This window comes from Crocodylus siamensis, chromosome 9 (assembly GCF_052110815.1).
Source record: "Crocodylus siamensis isolate JL-2025a chromosome 9, ASM5211081v1, whole genome shotgun sequence".
Classification (NCBI taxonomy): Eukaryota; Metazoa; Chordata; order Crocodylia; family Crocodylidae; genus Crocodylus; species Crocodylus siamensis.
The window spans coordinates 71,757,708-71,781,071 of NC_143403.1; the positions used below are offsets into that span (position 1 = coordinate 71,757,708).

Below are 23,364 nucleotides of genomic sequence, written 5' to 3' on the forward strand. Positions count from 1 at the left end.
GAAGAAATTTAATCCTAGAGAAAATTGTTCTTGTGCACTATAAAAGTGTCTCATATCTGGGGGGGGAGTGGGGGAGGGGCTCTACTGGAACTGGTTTGTTGAAATCATTTTGCAATTTCCTTTTCAAAGGAAATCCCAGTAGCCCATGCAGTCCAGTACTCTGGCTGTGGCACAGGCCAGTGTCACACACATTCACAGCAGGAGCAAGAAACTCTTTGGCCAGCTCATATGGAATAACTTGCACAGAACAATGTATTCCTGACCCAACCCAGTTAATGGTTTTGTCCTAAAGCACAAGTGTTTCTCTCTCTTACACAAATGTTTTATCCTGCTTTGTATACCTACTTGTGGATGTTATCACCATTCATATCAATGTCTAGTTCTGTAAAGAAGCCCTTCAGCTTGATGAAGCCTTGTGACAATGGGCTTTACAGATTGATTTGTTGCTGAATAAACAATATTTCTTTGCGCCTGTTTTTAAGCTTGCTGCCTTTTAAGCTTAATTGAACGTCCAACTTCTTATAATAAAAAAATGGAAGTAGAAGTACCTTACCAGTATTTACCTTCTCAAGGTTGGGATCACTCATAATGTTCGGTTACTTTGTTCAAGTCCCTTTCATTCATGTGATTTTTAAGCCAAACAGTACCGCTTTGTAGAGTTCATTCCAGGCCTCTAATTGCTTTCCTCACTCACCTCTGGATTCCCTTTCAATTCATGCTACTGATTTCTTGGAGAGTGTATCAATGTATAAAATGTCACTTTAATAAATTTTCAAGGTCTGGAACTCTCCATGCAGCAGTGGGGGTGCTTCAAGCTTGTAGTGATTTCCAAAGAGGAGACTACAATGTGTTTAATTATTTAATGTTAAGTTTTGAGACAGATGGGGTAACACCATAGGGACAGAGCTAGGTCTCTGACTCCCCTTTTTTTCTGGCACTGATACTTTTGAAATGGGGGACAGAACCAGCAAACCTCATGCTAATGTCAGGAAAAATAATTGCTCACCTCTACACTGAAGCAACTGTAGCAAGTCTCCTCTCTTAATAACTTTTTCTCCGTTCTCATTTTCATAGCCAAGAACTTGAAAGGCACTTTGTATTTCTTTAACTGACAAGCCAAATGCTGGTCGATGATTTATGTAGAGTTTGATAAAATCTCCCAAATTGATTTTGGTAACCTGCTTCCCAGTAGCCATGTACTCACTGAATTTTACTTCATTTATTATATCTTCAATCTAAAAGTCAAGGCAAGAAACACTGCTATAAAAAGGTTTCTTTTATTTTAAAAGTACGAGGCTAGCTTCTGATCTCAGCGATGCCAGGACAAATCCAGACTCTTCCACGGGAGCCAGCTGAGCTACCCGGGGTTTGCGCAAGTATCACTATGATTAGAATCCAGCCTCAGATTAGCTGACCATGTCACTTTAGAGCAGTTGTTGTTCATTACAATCACAAATTACATCCACTCCAGCAGTACAACTCCTGCAATACTCCAGGGTCTTTCGCGTCTCAGGAAAGCATTTTGCCTGGCATGCAATATACTGGGGAAATCTTTGGTTGTGAAATATGTCGAGAAATCAAAACGAGATGGGGGGTGGGAATCAGTCTGGCCATGCCACGCAGAGGTGCAGTACCCCGTGGCTGCTCCTGCAACCCTCCCTTGCAGCTGCATCTCCAGTCAGGGGATTTCAGGCAGTCAGTGCACAAAGCAGTGAATCCACCCCACGACACAACTGTGTCTAGGACTCGTCTCTCTACAGCTGGGTTACATGATGTGCACACCCTGGATGAGCTTCAGAAAGCCTCTTCTCCCTGCCCCCACTCCCAGCGCACACACATCCGGAGCTGAACTGCCTCTGGGGCCCTCTGCAACTGCAGAAGACAGAGCTGGAATTTGCTCAAAGGGTCCCACATCCTGCCCTTTATTCCCCTGCATCACTCATAAAGAAGCTCTTCTGTTGGGCAGTCAGGCAGTCCAGGCCTGTCCTTGTCACTAGCAGTCTCCCTGAAACCTGGCACTGTGTCAGAGCAGCACACAGCCTTGCAGATGTTTGCTCAAAAGGCAGGTTCTGTTCCATGCCTTCTTTGTGCTCCGCTTGAAGAGCCAGCCTCCTTGCAGAGACAAGCAGAGCTAAACGCTGGGACAATTCCCAGTGCCAACACGTACCAAGCATTCTACTCCCCAGGAAGGGACGCTGACGCAAGAGCTCCCTGGGGAAGCTTTTGCATTCAGCCCTGGGCCTTTGTCCTCATGTTACAAGTTTTTCCACTGAATGGGGCCCAGGGAAGATGGAAATATGGACTTATATTCCTCCTATGAATGTGCCGGGCAAAAACAGCAACTTGAATTCACCGTGAGCTGGTCTGGGCTTCAGTTTCATACCAGCCTGAGCAAAGCACAAAAGAAAAGCACCAATTCCCAGAAGCCCTGTTAGTGGGCCCATGCTGATTTTTTTTCCCCTTCTGCTTTTTCTTTATGAAAATGCTCTGGAGACAGATGATCCCTCTGTGCTTTTAGATTTGTCCCCTCTGCTTTGTGCAATGGATTGAAGGTTGCCTAGTTTCAAGGCGGTTTAGTGTCTGCTTTCTTGACTGAGATGCTGCTCTGAGATGTATTACTGTTACACCTTCTTAAGAGATACTCTTCAGGCTTCCTGCAGCCACCACGCTCTAGAAAAATACATTCCATCCTCCCCCACGATGAGCCAAGGAAGATATCTAGCAACACAGCAACATACACACCTATAGGTGCTTTTTCCACATAAGATTATTCTCAGTGTCCTTGCAAGGCACAAGGGGTGAGCAAGAGGTTTTCAAGTATGGTATAAAGAGCCAGGAGTTTCAGATCCTCTTTGTTTATGGCTAAACACCAGCAGATGACACTCCAAGTGGGTCTCAAATCGTTCTCCATGCCCTCCCAGTTCCTTCCAAAGCACAGAACGTTTCCTCTGTGGATGATTTTTGTGCTTCAATGTTTATTCCACTGGGAACTAGACCTAGGCCACTGCTCAGCTATCAGAGGAAAACCTGTGAGCTCTCCTGACCTGGACAGGATTGATCTCAAGTTCCTGGAGCCACCCAGTTCCCAAAAAGCACTGAGTATTTAAAAAAAAAAAATGCATAGGGCAAAGTAAAGAGCCAAATTCTTACCACAGTCATAGCACCCTGCGTCCAGACTGAACAGCTTAAGTCCAGAAATCGGGATATGCCTGCACACATACTCCATAAACATAATCATGCTCTATAACAAAGCCACACAAACCTTTTCCTCTGATGGATAATACCCCATTGCTCGCATTACAAAAGGAACTTCCTCCAAGGGAATGTGAGTTGACACCTGTCTGGTCTCCATTGTATCGATGCCCTGGCTCCGCAGCTGTGCATAGTAAAAATAGTCCTCCAGCTCCTGAGAAGGAATTAAGTGAAATAAAGTAAAGAGCAGTTACCCAATAGGCACAGAAGATAAGCTTCTTTTAAGATTTACTAACAGGAATATCAATGAGATTGTTGTTAAAGCAGATTTGGACACAAAAAAATTGCCAGACTGCTATGAATTAAATCTAAAATCTTAACCAGATGTTACCACATAACGTTTGTTGTGAGTTTAAGTTACCCTGAAGAATTCGCCATCTCTGCCACCATCCAGCAGGTTGTAGAATGGGATCAAATCCTCACCACCCAGGGAAACAGCAGCCTCCAAAGCACTGGGATGAGAAAAGAGGGAGAGCTTTGAATGCATTTGTGCAAGGAGGGATGTCATTCTCCCCCCTCTGCCCATTACAACTGCCAAGTCAGTCAGATCTGCCCACCTCCGAGCAAACAGGAGAGGCGGTTCTGCCCCGAGCCAAGTGCTCCTCCATCACCAGCCCGCACTGCATGAGCACTTCTCATCCAAGGATCTCCACGATATTTTACGTACCCAGGGAAGTAATGATTATTAACTAGTCCTCCAAACCTACAGGAACGAGCACAGGGCTGGGAGCCAGGAGCTCCTGGATTTTAATCCTGGCTTCACCGCTGACTCGCTGAAGCCTCATTGTTTGGTATTTAACCATGGTACCTCCCAGAGATGGTAGCTAACGTCAGGGCAGCATTTTGAACACATGAAGGGCTCAGGTGCTGAGCTCACGGCAGAACACACATACTCTCGCCTTGTGTTCCCTTGCTCTAACCATTCCACATGCTCCCTCCCTGTTCGTCACCGGTATCAGTTACCCAGGCTCTGTGTTCCCTCCAGCAAATGACAGTGGCCCACATCTGGCAGACATATGCTAAAAATGCTCGAGCGCTATCATCTCTGCTCTACATTTCAGTGTTGCAGGCAGCTGGAGCCAGAAGAGCCACGTGGGTCAGTGAGGATGCAAAAAAGCAGCAGCTCCCACAGTGAAAACGGAACAAAACACAGAGCCGGGTGCTGCCACCACACTGGTAACGCCAGTGCGCGTGGCCCCACGCGTAACAACCAGCTGTGCCCCGCACCTTTGTTGCACTGCTCACTGCGCTTTTGACAAGCTTTTATAATTAAGTTATTTGGACACTAAACATAGCGGAGACACCACAGATGCCAGAAACAGCAATAATGTGATAATTAGCTCGTAAAGAGCTTTGTTCCAAAAACAAATTACAAAGAAATTCAATGTTGCCTGGACGCTGGCCAAACTTTATAAAAAAGGATCATTTATATTCTATCCCCTTGGTTAAAACGTTGTCCTTTCTGACACCCCCCACCCCCCAGCTGACTGGCACATGAAGTGGGAAACACAAATAAACAAAAGCACTGCTTCCCCAGTCAGGTCTCCTCTGCTCTGGCACTCGGGTTCAACAAACGTTAGCACTGCACTTTTGCAGGGCCATCACCAGGGAAGCATCAGGACCTGCCATAGTTGAAGTGAGCAATGTTGCAACTCAGTGATTTGCAAGGTACATGTGTGTGTCAGAGGAGTAAAGCCCCTCTGCTGGGGAAGGAGTTGGAGGAGGAGAGCTCTTAATTTTGTAAATTCACACCATTCCTTGCCCTCTAAAAAAAAAAGGGTGGGGGCAGAGAAAAAAGAATCCAGCCAGAGAGAAAAGCAATGCTCAGCAGGGCTGAGTTATCACAAAGCAGAGAGGAGGATACATTCCCATTTTAGACGCGGGGGGACAACCAGCACTACAAAAAAGAGACATGCACACCCCACAGCCATTCAATTCCAGCTTGCAAGCAGAAAGCTCCATCCCCTTCTTTTTTAAGCCTGAGGTTGCTCTGCCATGTAGGATAGGCTCCCCAGTTGCAGGTAGTGCTGGACGTATGAGCACCTCTCTCCAGCCACCTGCTGCCAGGCTGGTACTGGAGATCCTTCCTGCCCTGACACCCCCACTGCAATGAATGGCTTCAGCCTCTGACGCCTCTCCTCTGTGTGTGTCACCTTTACCAAGCAAGCAGTATAACCAGGCCTCTCCCTCCAGGCCCCGGACACCGACGTGGCACAGCCCTTCAGTGGGAAGCCTGCAAAGGGAAATCCCAGGTGCCTGAGCCAAGGCAGCACCGAAGGGCCATACAGACAGGGATGGTGTTCAATGCCCTGCTGCAGTCAGGGACTGAGGCTGCAAAGCCTCGTTCTCACAAAGCGGTCCTCACAGACGCAAGCAGTCCCGATGACCTCAGTGTGTCTACTCATGCGGGGGGGGGGGGGGGGCCCTGCAGGATTATGGCTGCTAAATCCATTCTTTCAACATAGTGGGGACTTCCCAGGAACATGCCGTTGCTCCCAGCTGAAGACGCGGTGCATTATATCCGTGCTGTTCCAGTGTCTCTGTCCTGCAGCTACTTCAGAGGAAGGAGGTGCCACTTTCCTCCAGAAACCACCTTCCTTCCCGAACCCCCCACTCCCACTGCCTGGTTTTAAGATTCCCCCCCTCTACGGACCAGCAGGAAGGGTTCTCCAAAGTACTGACACAGCCTCTCTCCCATATGAAGGGTTTTATACACACCAATGCATTAATCACCACTCCAGCCTGCAACACTGTGTTACAGGCATTCAGTGTCTTTACTTTCCAGGCTTCTGCACTGCCAGGCATCAGGCCTCTCACAGTTGCAATTCCCAAGAGATTTCATGATAAAGCAAAGTTCAGTGAGTTCAGCACCTGGTGGCTCATATTGTGAATCTGGTCACTTCACTGAGGTGCCTCGTGGGAGCTGAGCACGTTTGGGGAAAAAGAATCATAATACAAAAATAAAAATCAAGCCCCTGTTATGTGTCCAAAGCATTTCTGGACATTCTCTCCCCCTGCTTTAACCATAACCCTTCTCGCAAACCAGTGCTGCGCCATTTTACACCAAGTCTCTTGAACACAGGCACCTGCAGTGTGGGATGCAGGAGCAATTCTGCAATGTCAGTGCTATGTAATAAAAGGGCTTGCAAGAAAGAGCGCTTATACACACAGGGGGATTAGTCAGGCTACCGCTTCACCCTTGCCCTGAATGACTACAAATAGCCAGGGTCTGAATTGGAAGTTTTTCTGAGGTGGAATGGGATCCTTGAGAATGAAAATCCCTTTATGGGCTTACATTCACTGCCAGGAGAATGTTTTCTTTAGCTGTGTTGATTGCACAGATGTGTGAAGTGCACACCACAGTGTGCCGCTTCTCTCAGCTTTTACTTACTTCAAATTAATTTCCCACTTCATCACGGTGCGGTCATTACCCCCAGCTGTAAAGACATAGCATCCATCATAGGAACTAGCAAGGTTGGAGACACCTCCTGGGTGGCAGATGAAAGCTGAGGATTTGTGCGGGTTACCATCCATAGGCAAAATCTGCAGACCCACCTGGAGAGAAAGTTAGGAAAGATGCGGTAACTGCAGGATGGGGCAGCATGCAATGTCACTGCTAAACACTCCAACAGATACATCTGACCAGACATACAGGGACTCCGTACCTTATCTTTTGCAATATAGGCCAGGTATCGCTTCTGAGGATCCTGACTTTCTGTTACTGGAAGGATCTGTATCTTCTCAAGAGGGGAACCATAGGTTGGTCCCAGAAGCGTCTTTCTAAAGCAAAATACAACATTTTCAGTTGCTCTATGGACCGTGATGCATTTCTCCTCTAGAACGCTTCTGTGCGCTGGTATGGAACTGCACGTGTGAGGCTGAAGGCGTGACTTTACTGCTAGTAAAAGCACACTGGAGACAGACACGCAGGTGCACGATAACACAAACAGTTATGGGGGAACACCATGTGGGATGCTACAGTGTTCACTGTTTTCCTCCTCTCTAGAAAGTGGGATCTGGTGGTGGCTTGAATGCAGCCCACAGACTCCAGAGCTCTTAGCTCAAGCTTTTCAGCAGAGTCCCCTAATACTTGGCGTCCCCCAAGAGAGGAAGTGGGGAGGCAGAGAGAATGACCTCCGAGTGTGAAAATTCAGTGAGGGCAGAGGTCTCCCAGGTACCTGCACATTTTGGTCGTTGCATTATAAAGCTTCATTTTGTACTGATTGTTAGTCGTGAGGATGAAGGACTCCGTCGTGAAGGGCGGGTACCAGGCCAGAGACAAGGGGACGGCGCACTGCTCGATGCGGTCCCTTCTCAGGATCGCCAGCTGATCTTTGCTGCTGCTGCCCAGATCATATTCCACCTGATGGGGAGACAACACATGACAGCATCTGTGAGAGGGCAGCCCAGGCCTGTTCGCATTCAGCTGTTTCTGCCTCTCCAGCACATTCTGTTTTAAAAATGCTAATGCTTTAACCCTTGCAGCAGCCCTGCAATCTGCTGTGATGCAACCCCCACCTGCACCTTCATAATTATTACACACCATATGGATTCAAACTCTCTAAGCTAGTGCAATGCCCACCCAGGAACCCCAAGAGACTCAGCTCCTGCCACGCACACCCCAACATGCTGAATCCTTGAGTTGGTCACCTCGACAGGCCAGATCTGGAGGAAGAATTCCCCTGCAGTGGGAAGGGGAGGCCTGTACTGCAAGGGCAAGTGGGAAGGATCTGGAAGCCTACGCCGGGTGTGGGACTCTTCACTCCACAGGGACCCCTTCGGTGCTCCTATGCACTAGGTTTTGGGGGGCTGGGCTGCAACACACATCTACAGGTAACAGTCTCCCGTGGAGCATGGAGGAGCTGCAGATTGGATCTGTTACACCCTTTGCTGCTGCTCTACAGTGGCAGGGAGGAGATATGTCCGAGCCCAGTGTAACATCACTTCCCCAAGGAAGACTAGTAGGGAGCACAGGGACAGGGTTAGACTCTGAGCAAACAGGCAGGCCTTGGAAAGGGTTCCGGCTGTCAAAGGGAGGCGCTGCCTGGCCAAAAAAAATTAGTGCAGGATGCAAAGTCAAGCACCAAGCTGTGACCTCCAGACATGGAAAGGGACAGATCCATTCACGGCCAACAAGAGTGGTGGAGCAGCTCCCAAATGTGAGATGGAGAAGCATTTCTGAGGCCCCCTCAGCACACTGGGTAATCAAAGACACAGAGGGGATAATGTCATCTGCCCGAGATCAAATGTTGTGTCCAGGCTGGGAATGTGATCCAGGAGTCCTTCCCTCCATAGCCTCTGCACTAATCAGTACACTTTGCTGTCTTTCAGGTTAATGTCTTACCAACAGTCTGTCCTCCCCAAGGCTTAAGAGCCTGGGTTCATTGCTGTCCAACTGGACACCAAACATTACACTTCGAATCGGCTTATAGTGCGCGTGAAGCCCTGCAAGATGTTCCCAGGACTTTCTGCCGTTTCTCAGGGTTACTTTGTAAATAGTCACTGAGAATTTCTCATCCTGTAACAACAACAAAAGCATCTCAGTGTCACATAAAAGGTGTGTCCATCGGGTCCCTGGCTGTCTGCCCATCACACCAACCTTTCTGCCTTTTTAGCTGCATGCTAAGATAGCCACAAAAGAGGAAAGGAGCAGAATGGCAAACATGATAAAACATGTGATCAAGCAGAAAGAATCTGAACAGGACTCACACATGCCGTGATTAACAAGTAACAAACATGAAGTTCAGCCTTGCTCTGAGCAAAGCCACCGACCAGTCTGCGATATATAAATACAGGCTTCTGCTGTGCAGAGGGTCTGCTAACACTGAACCTGGGAGACTCACCTTGCCTCAACGACTCTAGAGCAAACATGATCAACTTGCAGTTATAAAACAGAAGTCAAAACCATGCTTTTCAGGACTTCCAGCCCCCCGTGGATCTGAGCACCCAATGACCGAGTGTGTAGGGTCTTTCTTACTCACAGATTGTTATCAATAATTACGATTCTACAAGCCCAAAGCAGCCCTGGCGCCTTTAAACACTGCCCTCCATTACACTGACATGAGGAACCGGGTTAATTCACCTGATGGTGATTAAAGCCAGAACAGATTCCTCACTCTCCCAAAGCCAGTTCTGCAGGGATCACAGGAGTGGAGAATAGTCAAAATGTGCTTTTGTCACTGGAGTCAGGAGATAAGGCTCTGACCGGATACAGGGTGCAGGTCTCTTAAGGAGGGTGGTGCCATTTGAACACAGTTGGTCCTCTGAGCAAAACAGCTCTAAGAGAAGGAGACCATTCCAAAGGCACAGGATCACAGGAAAGTAGGGGTGGAAGGGATCCCTCGAGGTCATCTAGTCCAGACCCCTGCTCAAGACACGATCTTCCCTGATTAAACCATCCGAGCCAAGCATCTATTTAACCTGCTTGTGAGCCCCTGGCCCAGCTGTCCTCTCAGAATTACACTATGGGATGGTCTGAAAGCTCCAGTCCCACCAGAAGATGTTACAAGGACAAGAGCCATACATCAACAGAGAAACTTACAGCAGTAGCAAGATACTGGGAGTCGTGGGAGAAGCAAAGATGAGTCAGCGAGCCTCTCGAGTACTTGAACTCTTTACAGTCATCGTCCAGAGAAATACTATCAAGGATGCGAAGGCTTCCATCAGTAAAACCAGCCGCCAGGGAAGAACCTAAAACATGCACCAGAGAATCACTACTCTGTGGTTCAGTCATCTCAAGAAGCCTGAGGCTTAACGTGTAGCAAGACATCAAGATAAAAATACCTTCTGGGTCATAGGACAGACATTGGATGCTGGCCCCAGTAAATATTCTGCTAGTGAGGTACTGGGTTTGCTGGTAGTCCCACACCTTCAGCAGCCCACAGTGACTTCCTATGGTAAGAAGTGGCTGGGTAGGATGGCAAGAGATGGCATTAACAGCTTCCTTGGCCTCCTCCACCAGTTTCTCCAGCTTGGTTCCCTCTGGCGTAACATGCAGCACGGTCGCAGCCAACGTGGAGAGGATAAAATTCCTGTTTGGCATGAAGTGAGAGAGAAGCCAATGGCCAAATTGCACAGGTGCAGACTAGAAAGAGTGCGTCTTCCTTCCTGATAACTGTGTGAACAGCTAGTCTCACCCTGCACAAGAATGGCTGCTCATCCATTCACTCAGCAGTGCGTATAATGCAGTTTCCCTGTGTACCAGGTGAACGGCGCACAAACCAGACTATGGGACGGGTATGTCACCAAACTGTTACGGGTCAGTGGTCACCAGCTGGCCTGCAAGGGAGGGGCTGGTTTCAATTAGAGGGACAAATTCTGAGATCTTTACTCAGGTCTCAGTATTGCTACTATACACAGTCCGAGCAGTACCGAGTCCCAGCCCCCACCCCAGTCAGTGGCCGACACGAGTGCGACTCCTGGCGTGGTCACCTACTAGCTCACACCCAAAGCCACCATGGCTGTTAGAGAAGCTCTGGCAACAGAACCCGGGGGCTCCTTGCTCTCAGTCCTGTGCTCAGCCCAAACCTCCTCGCTCTCCCTCTTCTGTAAGCAAGTACCAGATGCTGCCCGCTGTGACGCGGCAGGGCTGGAGGCCCTTCCAGCCACCTGTTCTGCGGGAGAGATTGGTTTCCTGCATTTGGCGCAGAGAGCCAGGGAGGAGGGAGGGAGAAGCCATATCCTGCCTGACCAAAGCAGATGCCGCAGTCCCTGGCTAGGCAGAACCACTGTCCCCAGCCGAGATCTCCACTGCTACTGGGAGTCTGGCAGCAGGAGCCAGCGTGAGGCTTCCCTGTGCTTTGCCACCCTTGCACGTTTCCCGAAGGGGCCGCCAGGGCCAAGAAGCTGCAGCAGACATGAGGCTCAACAGCCACAGCTTCACACCCAGGTCTCCAGGCAGAAACACAGCAGGAAAGCCTGTCAGCCACTAACTCATTTCAACAGTTCTGCGCCAGGCAGTGGGTTAGCTCAGTCTCAGGAGGATGCTCACCTGACAATAAAGGGCTGGCCACCTATGGTGCAAGAACTGGAGTAGTTTGAGCGGCAGCTACCGGGATCAGGAGGGCTTTTGGAAAAGGAAATGGAGTAGATGGGCCCCAGGTTGAAGTGGCTGTACCAGTTCACGAGCTGCAGCTGGCCGTCATAGAATTTGATGTGACCTTTGACATCACACATTACAAAATAGCTGAAAGGAAGAACACGGGTCTATTAAGGAAAGCATTTTTAAGAGAGTTCCAGGCAAGCTGATGTTCTGTGGTCCTAGGGCATATTAGGAGGGAGCACGCTTCAGGGGGCCCTGTCCTGAGTTACTTCAAGACTCACAACCTGATCCTGCTCTCACTTCCCCTGATGTAACTCAGAGCTATCCCCACTGAAGACAACAGAATGACTTTCATGGAAACCTAGTGTTCAGAATCAGACCTTTTCTCACGAGACCTGCTGCTGGATAGGCTGTGTCAGGTCCACATCACACAGGAGAAAACTGACGCTCCAAGTAGTGGGAATAATGCAGTGTATTAGTAAGAACTAATAAAATGCAGTGTATAAAAAGTGCCCTATTGGGCCAGACCAATGGTCCATCTAACCCAGTATCATGTCTCCAGCAGTGGCACAAGTAGATGCGTTAAAGACACAGCATGTGAACAGGGTATATCTAGAAGGATCTATATCCCCTCTTCCTCCCTGGCATCTATAAACCATGCATCCACAAATGCACAGAACCCAGGAGTCTTGATCTCCAGACTGTTACTTAAACCTCTGGACACAGCCTCACAACACTGAATTACCATCTGAAGATGCTCTAGTTGCTGCGCACAAGCTAAACATGTGCTTAGTTCCCCAGGAGACGACACTGTCTAGAGGTTTAAGCTTGGAACTAGGAGCCAAGAGTTCCCAAGTCCTGCTCCTGAGCCTGCCACCGACTCACTGCAACCTTGGGCAAGTCACTTAAGCATTCCATGTCTCGCTCCCCTCATCTGTAACGTGAGGGTCACATCACTTCACTCACTCACTCCCTTTCCCAGGAGCACCGTGAAGGGCAGTTAATGCTTGGACAGTATTTTGAAAGTGTACAGTTGTATGGAAAGCACAGTAATGCCCCGTACCAAGGGGCTGGAATAAACGGCTTACACTGCAAGGTACGTGCTGCGACTTGTTACTTCATGGGACCCTTCAGATCACGGATGTTGCGTGTGTATTGGTTCCCTCTACTGGTTAAGGTAGGGAATTAACCCGACAGCCAAAACCCATTTGCTCCGATCCCACTTGGATACTAGGGAGCCCTGGTGCTTGTGTGTGGGGCACAGGACTGGGGAGTTTCACAAATGCAGACAGCATTGGTTAAGCAAGACACAGCACTGTCCTTTCCCCTCTGAATGAACTCAGTTTCCCCATTGCTTTTCTAAGGTGGTAAGGTCCAACACTCCCTGCCTGCAGGGGTTGCAAAGATCTGCTTTATCCCACTGGGGATCGTGGTTCTCTACATTCCCACCACACTCCCTGCTGGCGAAACAGCCCAAGTCCTCTGACATCCATCGAGTTTTCCTGCAGGAATTTGACCCTTTTTATGTAACCCCAGCAGGCTGCCAAGTTCCTTAAAAGTGCAACATTTGGATGTTCATAAAAGATAGTTCAGTTGTGAGCAACAAGTTTTCTGGTGCTCCCAGTCCTGAACTGAGCACAATATTACGAAGGCCCATTAGCTCTGCACATGAGCGGCTATGAGGAACAGTACTTAGAGGAGCATTTTCAGTGGGATTTTCAAGAGTGCTCCGTGTCGGCCTCACTTGAACAAAACCCTGTCGGGAGCAGAGCAAGGCCGCTGCACAAAGGGCTATTAAGAATCCCGCCTTGACACTGAAAGCAATCCTAACAGAAACAGCTTTACAATGTGTGTAAGCAAAAGAGAGTACGCTGCAAAACCGAGCGTGTCACCCTCACTTGTTTGAGGTAAGCCACAAAACTCACCACCGAGTCACAGCACACAATAACCCGCAGAGAACAATCACATCGGACTCCAGCAGGTCCATGAAAGTCCTGCTTTCATTCCCATCCATTGCCCAAGGAGTTTGGCTTCATGTACACACATGTGGAACGGTGTACATGCCAGGTGGAAAGCAACACACACACACACACATTTTACATGCCAGCCACATACACTGAGCTTTTATATAGCTCGGTTTGCAAAGTGCAAGATGGTGAACCAGGAAGGATGTAATCTGTTACCTGTCAGATACTGTCAGCACAGTGAGGGCATCTTTCTGCAGGTGCATCAGTTTAATAGCCTTCATATTATATGGCTTGACGGACAAGTTGGCAGGCCCGGACGGCGGGCAGACTGCATCCCACACCACCAGCTTCCCACCTGAAGTGCCCGTCAAAGCTTGCAAGTTCTTAAAATGGAAAATGGACTGACTGAAGAGTCCTACCACCTTGTTGAAGGTCTGCAAAAGAAGCACAGACCCCCCCCCCCCGCAACCATGAGGTTCTCTGCAAGGTGTACGCAGACCCACTCCTCCAGAGAGGTAATATATTAAGCAACTATAAAACAGGAGGAAAAAAACCTTTGAAACGGCCTCATAGGAAACAAAATGCCTTGTTTGTGTCTGCTGAAGGACTTGGCCCCTTCAGCCTGCTGCTGCTACTGCCCCCAGGGGGTAAAATTCTACCCAGGCCAGAGGAATTGTATTGGTCTTCCACAAAGAAGAGTCCAAAGTGGCAGATGGTCCCATTAGAGAAATGTTTGACCAGCTGGCTGAGTGGGGAGTTGTTACTGGGTTTTCTAGGTCCCTGCCTAGGTGAGGCAGTGTGGTTGGGAGCCAAGCGTGGGAGCTGGGAACTGCTGAGGTCTAGTCCCAAGGCAGGGACACTCCACCAGCAGAGGAAGGTCTATCGTGCAGGCCAAAGGCAGTGGGTCTCAGCCACAAATATACCAGGACTTCCGGAGTCCCACCCTGAGCTCATCTCCCACCGCGGATTATCCCCTCCACGAGTCAGCATATCCTCTACGCTAGAGACCCAGGGACACACCGTGATGCACTGGGACTTAGCAAGATCACTCCAGACAAGACCTTGTGCTTGCTGAATGAGGCAGACAGGCATCACAGCCAAAAGAAAAGCAAAGCAGGGGAAACCTTGCTGCTCATCTACAATACTCACTCTGTCAGTTAGAAGAGGGGCACTGTACCGCAACCCATCACTGTCCTGAGGAGACACACAGAGAGCAGGTTACTCAGAGACAATCATTTTCAAAACAGACTTCAATCAAAAGAGAGGCTCTACTGAACATGCCCATTGCTGTGTTATCTGGGCACCAACTTTGCATCAGGTTGATTATTATTATTGTATGACAGCAGCCTTCAGAGGCCCAACCAAGGTGGGGGGCCTTCTGAGCTGGGCACTCTGCAAGCAGATTGGGAGCAGCATCCCTTGCCCTGAGGAGCAAACAAGACAAATATAAGAAGGAAGAAGAGAAGTGACTTGTCCAAGGTCACACAACAGGTCAGTGGCAGAACCAGGAAGAGCAGGCAGGAATCCTGCAGCCAGGCAGGTGTCCTTTCCGTAGACCATACTGCCTCCCGAGAAGGCAGCGTTCCCATATGCCTTCCCACCCAGGACCTCCGCATGCTCAGTGCACACTGGGGTCCAAGGTCTGTGGATAAAGTGCTGGGCTGACTTTTCCCTGGCAGGATTCACCTGTTCTTGTGTCACAAGGTCTAGAGAACATCATTCCCCACCATTCCCACTTACCCACAGATAAAATATCACTTGAGTTTTACTGTTACTGACAAACTCTCCATGATCTTTTGGATTGAAAGTAATGTAGTTCTGAAAGTAAAAGGGTAAAATCATGTCAAAAACCATGTTGGCCATGGTGTTCATATAAATCAGCACCCTAACTCGCTGGCAGGGAAGCTTGCCACGCTTCAACTATTATCTGCTCCTGTTTGAAATGTCCCTCATCACTGAATTCATCACCTGGGGCACGACTCCCGGTTCCACTATGGTTCTCCTTTGCCTCTCTGAATGTCAAGTGGACAGAACTAGGCCCCTACATAGAAGACTATGAAAAATGGACCTGTTCCAGAGGTCACCCCAGCTGCAGCAGTCACAGACGTGGTTGCAGTGTACTGCTTTATGGCTAGTCGTTGGTTCTCAAGTCCTCCCAGAATCACTGGAAGCAGAGTGGAAACTACAGCAGCCATGAGGCTGTCTCCCTGGCTGAGCATGGCCCTGCACAGCCCCAGAACACAAAGCCAGCTTAGTCCCCATCTACCCTGCCCCAGCCCCAAGCCCCAGGTGCTGGACTGGAGCAACTGAGACCAGCTCCTCTGTACTTTACAATGGGTTCCCACAATGCCAACCCCCTTTAACAACCAGATCACTCACCTGGTACCCAAATCTGGGCTCCAGCTCTATGCTACACTGAGGTTTCTCTTCAGGCGAAGTCCACTTCCAAATGCATGCTCTCTGACACAAAGGGGAGAGCAGGGTTACACCAAGGTGACTTTCTACAACCTACTCAACTCAGGAGGCCAAATCCTGCTCATACACAGTGCAGCAGCTCCTGCTGTGGGGTGTCACAGGGGAAACCAAGAAAACCGAGTCCAGCCTGGCCTCACTGGCAAGCAAAACGTTTACACTAAGTGGCAGAGCTCCACACCCAGGGTAGGCCAAGTCACGAGCAAACATCCGGCATTGTCAAGCCTTTGCTCACACACTGTCTGGAACTGCAAAGCGAGAGAGATGGGTCTCTGCTCCTCACACACGTTATAAACTACTTTTGCTGTTCCTTCCTCTGTACAAACCACTAACTCTTGGACCACTGTAGACTGGCCTGAGTGCGCAGGATCATGTGGGAAATTATGATACTAGCTGTGGTTTTAGGACTCAGGTGAAAAGGAGCCTGATTGTCTCTTCCTGATCTCTAACGATGAAAAAGAAGGAAGGGACATCATCAACACTGAGTTCAGTCTCCCACTAGCCTAATTCCTGGCACAGTTCCTGGCTTCCAAGTGGGATGTATATTGTATAGCAAGATTGTCTTTGAGGGGAACTCCCTTTCCAGCTGAGCTCCCATTCCCTCTTTGCTCAGATCTTAAAACAGAATAGCAATGTAGACAGAAAACAACAAAGAAATCCCTGCCGTTCTCCTGTCTGCAGCGTAAAGCAACTGGACTTCCTGCTGTACTCGAGTTATTCAGTTAGAGAGGCGTCAAAGACAGCATCTCCATTTGTGGCTTAAGCTTGCATCTGAACTTGGCAGCACTCATGGAAACGATAGCCCAGTATGCACTACTTACAAAAATCAAAACCTGCCAAGGTGGTTTTGCAAAACTGAGCCCACCCTGGTTCTGCTGATCTCCAGTTCACATCCCCCTCTTAGTTACACTAGTGCCAGTTCACTGGCTTTAGTCACTGCAAGACACAGCAGAGAAAACATTTCCTTTACCTGTATTTTGCCAGCGCTGATGGTTGCCAAATACTTAGCATCATGGGAAATAGCAATAGCACTGACCCCATCTCCTGGATGGCCGAATATAGTGTGCACAGGAATCCTGCAAAGCAAAGCAAGCACAGAGGCTAAGTATAGTGACAGTATTCACTTTTGCATTTCTTGCTGTATTCATTTTTGCTTTCTTTTTTCCTCCCCACTCCAGGCAGATTCCATGGCCTGCCATTTTGGGAGCCCTTTTTCATCATAATGAAAAAAATTCTACCCAAACTACCCTGAACTGTCATAAACTAATTCAAATAGGATCCCAACAACCCTTCCCAACATCAGCAGGAGACAGACTCCTGTGCATGTGCGGCCATTCAAGCAGGAAAAATTAGTCCTCTGCAATTCCAAGGACTAGGAGCTTGACCCTGGGCAAGGATGCTTGCAAATCTTAGGCTTAGTGAGGGGGTTTTGACCTATCCCAAGGAGCATCAGCATGGAGGCACTTTTACACCGAATCCTCTACTCCATCATCAGCTCCTTTGCAGCCTTGTCCATTTTCCTTGCTTGCTCGCTTAGCCCATGCTGTTATTTTAGATTGAACCAGAAGCTGGAATTGCTAAATCGAAAGGTTTACAAACAGGGGCTTGATCTTACCCAGAGAAAGCGTCCCACACAATAACCAGATTATCAGGTCCTTGGTCAGCCGTCACAATCCACCGCTTGTCTACACTCACGCACAGGCAAGAAATAGAATTTGAGTGACCCTGCAGAGTGAGAAGAAGTCCGCCATGAAAGATGCAGAAAAAGGTTTAATTAAACCTCACATCCTTTCCCCTGCACCTGAAGAGGCCTCCAGGCCCTGCATCTCATTCCTTCACACTCACCTTAGCTGCCACCACTTCCCCCTTTCTCTACCCCTTCAATAAACCCCTCACTCCTGTCTTGACCATGTTGTGCCTGAAGCATGGAGGCCATTGACTGCATAATGTTCATAACAAAACAGCATCTTTAACAAGGCTGCCATCTAATGTAGATCTGTTTCAGAGATCAGCATTAAGTGAGAGCACTGTTATCAACGCTGCATTTTATCACATAACTTACAACTTTGCCTGCCAGAACTAGCTGAGGGAAATTGGGTGCACATTATGCACAACAAAAAGGGCTCCCTATAGCTCAAGCAGTTTTTGTTGTTTTGTTTTGTTTTTTGGGTGTTTTTTTTTTCTTTTTTGCGGGGGGGGGGGAGGAGCATAGCCATCAATGCTGCCACCACTCCCTCCCTTCCCCATGCCCCTGCCAAATTTCCAGAGCCCCTGGGAAGCTCCTTCCCTAACTGCACATTGCAATGGGACAGTGAGTGGGGTTTACAGCCTCCAAAAAAATAGAAGTATGTGTTCTATTTTATTTGGGCATGTTATATGGCAGAAAATAAGGAATTCATAAAGAACTGCCCAAATCATGCAGGGGGCTCCATAGCCACAAACACAAGCAGGCTGTAAATATTCCCCTGTAAATAAGAACCAGGTGAGATGAGACCATAACACCACAGGACAGCGAGATATTTGATTATAAGCAGGACTCATGAATGCTCTGACTGACAGAGGAATAAAAATGCAGCTGGCACCAGCTAGATTTCATACACACAAACTGTACAGGAGTCTTCCATTTCCCTTGCTGGATTCAGTACTTGCAGATCATTTTGTGGGGTTGGGGCCTGCCCTTGTAGGACAGGGCGGGGAAGGAAAGGCGCTCTGTACCTGCAGGTGATATTGCCTGTTCCTGACAACATCGTGGATCACAGCAGTGTGAGCGGAAACATACAGGATCACCCTGTTCTCCTCATCGAGCAGGCTGTAAACGGGGAGTTTGCTGTTGTAACCGAACACCCAAGACAAGCTCTATAAGAAAAACATGGTCGTGCTCATTTATGCCAGGCAGCATGAGAACATTTCTGAAGCGGTCTCCTCCATCTTGCTGGCACCTTTCACCTTGAAGGAGCTCACTGCACCTCGCTTGTGGTGGCCTCACTGCCCTCCAAAATGCAGCCACCCCTACGGTGAAGGGTAGGAGCACATGGTGCCACACCAGAGCGAAACCCTTCCCCGCAGCAAACTGCCCTCTGACCCATTCCAGCTGCTTTGGCAGAACGTTCGGACCCGGATTTCAGCCCCTTACAGAGGCATCCTGACTTTCAGCTGAAAAAGTGAGTCTGATAGGCAAAGCCATTTCCCTCTGGAAGCTAAACACTGATTTCATGGGGGAAGTCTCTCTCAGATATCCCCAGGCTTGGTGTTCCCATTGAGGGTGGCAGGGCTCTGGACTGCATGTGAGATACTCACGAGCGGATGAGTTTTCTCATGCTTCTGCTCCTCAAACAACAAGCCTGGAGTGGCTGAGGACACCGCTGATGCCCCCGCCTCTTCCTGGCCCAGGACAGCACCTCCTTCACTGCTCCGGGATTCCTGCTCCGCTGAGCTTCCCTGGTCTTGGCCTCCCAGACCTTTCTGGTGACTTTCTTGGCCTTCCTGACCCAGCTGCTGCATTTCCTGCTCGCTGCTGGTGGGGCGTGGAGGTGTCAGCCTCTCGCTCCCTGGTGGAGGCTCTGCAGGAGTCTGCTCTTCATCTGGTCCTGTACCCTCCGATGTCCCCCTTGTTTCTGCAGGTTCTTCTGCTCTCCCCACAGATGGGAGCTCAGCAGCATCACACACCTGCTCCCTGCCGACAGGACTCAAGAGTACAGTGGGAGCCACGCTCTCAGGCTGAGTCTCTGCTGGGGGAAGCTGTTCACCTTGATCCGCATCCTCCAGTATTTCTGTGGCTTCTTCTCGTTCGTTGGATGGAGTCTCCAGGACGTCAGCTACGGCATCCTTTAAAATGAACAGAGGCTTCAATACATGTTTTGCAAAATCATCTCATCCATCCCACATCATTCCCTCTGCCGCCCCAGCCCCTCAGCCAATTATCATGCCGTGGACTGTCACTCATTTGTACGCTGCAGTCCTACTGGTTATTAAAGCTGCTTTCAGTGCTAAGTTGCACTATAGGTGATGAGCCCGTTTCAAGCCTCCTGTACCCTTCTCTGTGACATCCCATGCAGCAGGTGCAGGGACCTTGCTGTGGATGCCTGCTATATTCAGACTCACATGTGAAATCATGGTGCGCAGCTTGCTCTCTTCAGGCGGTGCCTCGGGAGCAGCAGAGTCTGCCTGCGCCATGTCCATGGGCCCCGGGTCACCTTGCGTCCCCTCAAGGGAGGTTTCTGTGACCTGCTTTGGTGACTCTGCCTCCCGAGATGCTGCTTCTTCCTGCAGAGCTCCTGGTGGATCTGCACCATCTTCAGTGCCTCCTCTTGCTGATCCCTTCAACGGGGTTTCACCAGAATCATCGTCCATCCGCTCCTACACACGTTCTTCCAAAACACACGTCAGTGGGTTAAAAGCCCAGCACAGCCTCTCAGTTCTCAGCACTTAACTGTTCCTCCCTGGCACATTTCCTAAACAGATGCTACGTAGCAAGCAACTGGAACCCAGGTCTTAAAGCCTGTTTGTAGCAGGCCCTTCCAATCCGAGCCAAGAAACCTGGCTCAACATGGGAACGGAGGGGCCTAGTTTGGGCCCATTCCAACATAAAACCGTTCCAGCAGTGTCAGGCTCGGGGGCCTCTTCCCCTGGGAGGCATTTCTGAGCCCGTGTCCCTTAGCGCGCCTGATGGACACAGCATCAGTCCTACAGGCAGAGCCACAGGAGGGACGTGCAGGTCTGGGTCAGTGGGCCACGGTGCCAAGAGCGGGGCGTATGTCACGCGCGCACCCGGCACGTACACACACACATATGGGCGACACATTTTGCTTTTACCCCCAACACCCGGCCTGCTTTCCTCCAGCTCAGCACATTTTTCTGCACCAGCCAAGCCACAGTCATCCTGAGGGAGGCCCATGACTGAGCAGGGTTTAACTCGTTAGCGACTCCCCCGTGCCAGAAGCCAGGCCCGGCAGTTGCCTGCCCACCCAGCTGCAGGACAGGAACCCCCCGCTGCCCCTCTCCCGGCCAGCTCTGCCCGCCCCCAGGGGATGCTCCCGCAGCAGCCCGGCCCCCCGAGCCCCCCCATGCTGCCAGGCTCCCGCACACCCCACTTCCTTGGGGTCGAGCCGCCACCCCGCTCTCCCCCGGCCTCTCCACAGGGCCCAGCCCAGCTGCCCCCAGCCCCTTCCCCGACTCACCCGCCGCAGCTCGCCCCGGCTTCTGTTTGTGGCGATGCCCGTTCCCATGGTAACCGCTGCCGGCAGGCCGGAAATACGGAGCTGCTGCAGGGGAAGCTGCTGCGTGGAGGGGAAGAGGGTCATTCAAGCACCACGGGGGGGCCCTTGCTCCCCCGCGGCAGCCCCCTTGCCGTTCAGGCTCACAGAGGCACCCACTTTGCGAGCCCCACGGGACACCAGGGGCCTCCCTGTCCACCCACCCTTGGGACTGGTAGGACACAACTCATCACAAGAGCAGCACTGGGGGGTGGCAGCCCTGCCTCCAACATGGCCCGCAGCATCCGTGCTTTTTTTAAGCCTTCACCGCAAGTTTGTGGCCCCCCGTCGCCCCTTTTCATTCCCTCTGGTCGCCACAGGCTTCCGAAAAAGACCTGCTGGTTTGAGGCTTGAGATAGAAGCCACAGGCTCTGGCAAGAAGGTGGCACCTGCCCCCCTGCTCCCACTTACCTCCATCCCCAGCCTTGCAGGGGGCAAGCGGGGCTCCCAGCCCCGGGGCGGAGAGCAGGAGCGGGGTGCAGGATGCAGAGGCTCCGGCAGCTCTCGCACGCGGGGGAATCCCTCAGCAGGGATTTGCCAGGGGCTTCCGTTTTCTCTGTAGCTCCCAAGTGGCACAAACGGACTCGTGTGAAGCCCGACAGGGCAGCAATCAGCCCTTTGCCCATCAGAAATATGGCGTTTTGCCACACTTTAGCAACAACCCGGGGAAATGCTGAAGGGAAAGGTGGGAAGGGAAACATACTTCTAATAACAAATCCACCAATACACGGACGCTCATGTTGCAAGTGGCATGGGATTTTATCCCTGCTGTGCTGTAACTCCTGTTGCTTTGTATCAGACAGGTGCATAGGCAACCTTGTATTTTACAGGTAAAAACTATGGGCTCCACTGACATCTACCTCTGCTTGATATGTAGGTACAGTCACCTCTGTTTTCCAAGGACATCACCGGCATCTGTAAAATTGCAAGTACAGAGGAAGAATCCTCTTCCCAGCATTAAGCCCCTATACTTGCGTTTGCTCATTTGGCTGTTTTATTCCCCCCTCCAAAAATCTTTGGACAACTAGTGCTGGTTTCAGCTCTTCTCCACTACATTATGCGTGACCAGGAAAGAGTTCACTGCGTTCCTTTTGCTGGCAAGGAGATTCAGCAATCCATTTTAACAAAGGGATCCTTTTAACTGGTCAAAGCTATGGGTTCAGTCCTGGCAGGGGTTACAGCTCAGCACTTCCCATACTGTCATTTCCTGCAATCAAACATTGACAAACACAGTATCTGTGCACCACAGGTCAAACTTGAAAACCTCATTTTCACATTCGTTTTCCAAGAAAAGAGGTCAAGCCTAATCACCAGACCTTAGCTACTTCAGAGCAACCCAAAAGAAGGCAAGAGAGCTAGATGGGGTGTAGATCAGTATAAGATTAGGTGTCAGTATATCCACATCAGGCAACTGCCTCCAAAACCTCTCTCTACTTCCTAGAAGTAGCGCTATAAAGCAAATCAACCTTTCTTGAAAAGTTTACTATCCAGCCACAAACTGGTTTACACAGCGGTAATACAAATATTTCCTGAATAAAAGCCAGACAGTCACACTTCAATGAAGATCCCACTTACAAAGGATTCATAAATATTTAATCCGATACATTTATCAGTGTTTTTGTTTCAGAGTTCAAACAGATCAAGAAGTTGCTAATTGCCCTGGCTTATAAAATCTTCCATGGAGGCGTTTCAAACCATGTAAAACAGACAGGACTAGTATGTTGAGTGTGGTTATAACATAAATAATTTATTAAACCTTTGCAGTCTATGGACCCTGAACAAAAAACCTGATCTTTCAATACTAAAACCAAGCTGGTTCTGGCTGGTTCTTTAGAGGGACTGTCTTTGTACACCTGGACAAAAAAAAAAAAAAAAAAAAAAAAAAAAAAAATCAAGCATTCATGAAAATAACTTTTTTCCAAAAAGTATGACAGTTGTAATGAAATCAGGTAAAAAATTCTATTCATGTTTTAAAAATCCAAATGGAAACACATTTAAAACAAACCAAAGCCAATAAAAAAAAACCCTGAAAGTGTTTACAAGTTGAAAAGTTGGGGAATAGAAAATGAGGCTATAATTTTCATAGTCCAAACCATGAAAAATATATATTGACACAAAAACACACCAACACCAACTTTCCTTATCCCACTCACTCACTTAAAACAGAATAAATACTTGGGTATTTTTAAAAATTCTTTCCAATGTAGTGACCTCAAAAATAACTTGTATCCATATGGTTTGAATTTTTTACATATTACATTTCTTGAAGCTGTTTTGGTAATTTGCTGTAATACATAGTAACGCTACCAGGAGATTCTTGTAACATCGCCGCATATTTGACAAAAAGTACCACCTGTCCAGGAAGGAATATGAAAGAACT

At 49.3% G+C, this 23,364-nt stretch overlaps 1 protein-coding gene across 5 annotated transcripts in view; it reads right to left on the reverse strand.

The window, feature by feature from the left end:
• CFAP251 (cilia and flagella associated protein 251) overlaps positions 1 to 23,239 on the reverse strand; it is a 33,232-nt gene extending 9,993 nt beyond the window's left edge. For 4 of the 5 annotated variants that reach the window (XM_090063976.1, XM_090063973.1, XM_090063974.1 and 1 more), the window contains exons 1-20: positions 20,910 to 23,239; positions 19,834 to 20,088; positions 19,030 to 19,557; positions 18,448 to 18,588; positions 17,348 to 17,457; positions 16,703 to 16,808; positions 15,640 to 15,720; positions 15,001 to 15,078; positions 14,410 to 14,454; positions 13,477 to 13,694; positions 11,243 to 11,437; positions 10,036 to 10,283; positions 9,794 to 9,942; positions 8,597 to 8,770; positions 7,431 to 7,615; positions 6,918 to 7,032; positions 6,644 to 6,807; positions 3,614 to 3,704; positions 3,263 to 3,406; positions 1,007 to 1,235 (exon numbers count right to left, since the gene is read on the reverse strand). In XM_090063976.1, coding sequence (XP_089920102.1) covers positions 1,007 to 1,235; positions 3,263 to 3,406; positions 3,614 to 3,704; positions 6,644 to 6,807; positions 6,918 to 7,032; positions 7,431 to 7,615; positions 8,597 to 8,770; positions 9,794 to 9,942; positions 10,036 to 10,283; positions 11,243 to 11,437; positions 13,477 to 13,694; positions 14,410 to 14,454; positions 15,001 to 15,078; positions 15,640 to 15,720; positions 16,703 to 16,808; positions 17,348 to 17,457; positions 18,448 to 18,588; positions 19,030 to 19,557; positions 19,834 to 20,088; positions 20,910 to 21,032 — 3,379 coding nt within the window. In that variant the 5' untranslated portion in view covers positions 21,033 to 23,239. Of the gene's footprint in view, positions 1 to 1,006; positions 1,236 to 3,262; positions 3,407 to 3,613; positions 3,705 to 6,643; positions 6,808 to 6,917; positions 7,033 to 7,430; positions 7,616 to 8,596; positions 8,771 to 9,793; positions 9,943 to 10,035; positions 10,284 to 11,242; positions 11,438 to 13,476; positions 13,695 to 14,409; positions 14,455 to 15,000; positions 15,079 to 15,639; positions 15,721 to 16,702; positions 16,809 to 17,347; positions 17,458 to 18,447; positions 18,589 to 19,029; positions 19,558 to 19,833; positions 20,100 to 20,909 lie in introns of all 5 variants that reach the window. The other variant, XM_090063977.1, reaches the window with a different exon arrangement.
• Positions 23,240 to 23,364: the final 125 nt, after the last annotated feature.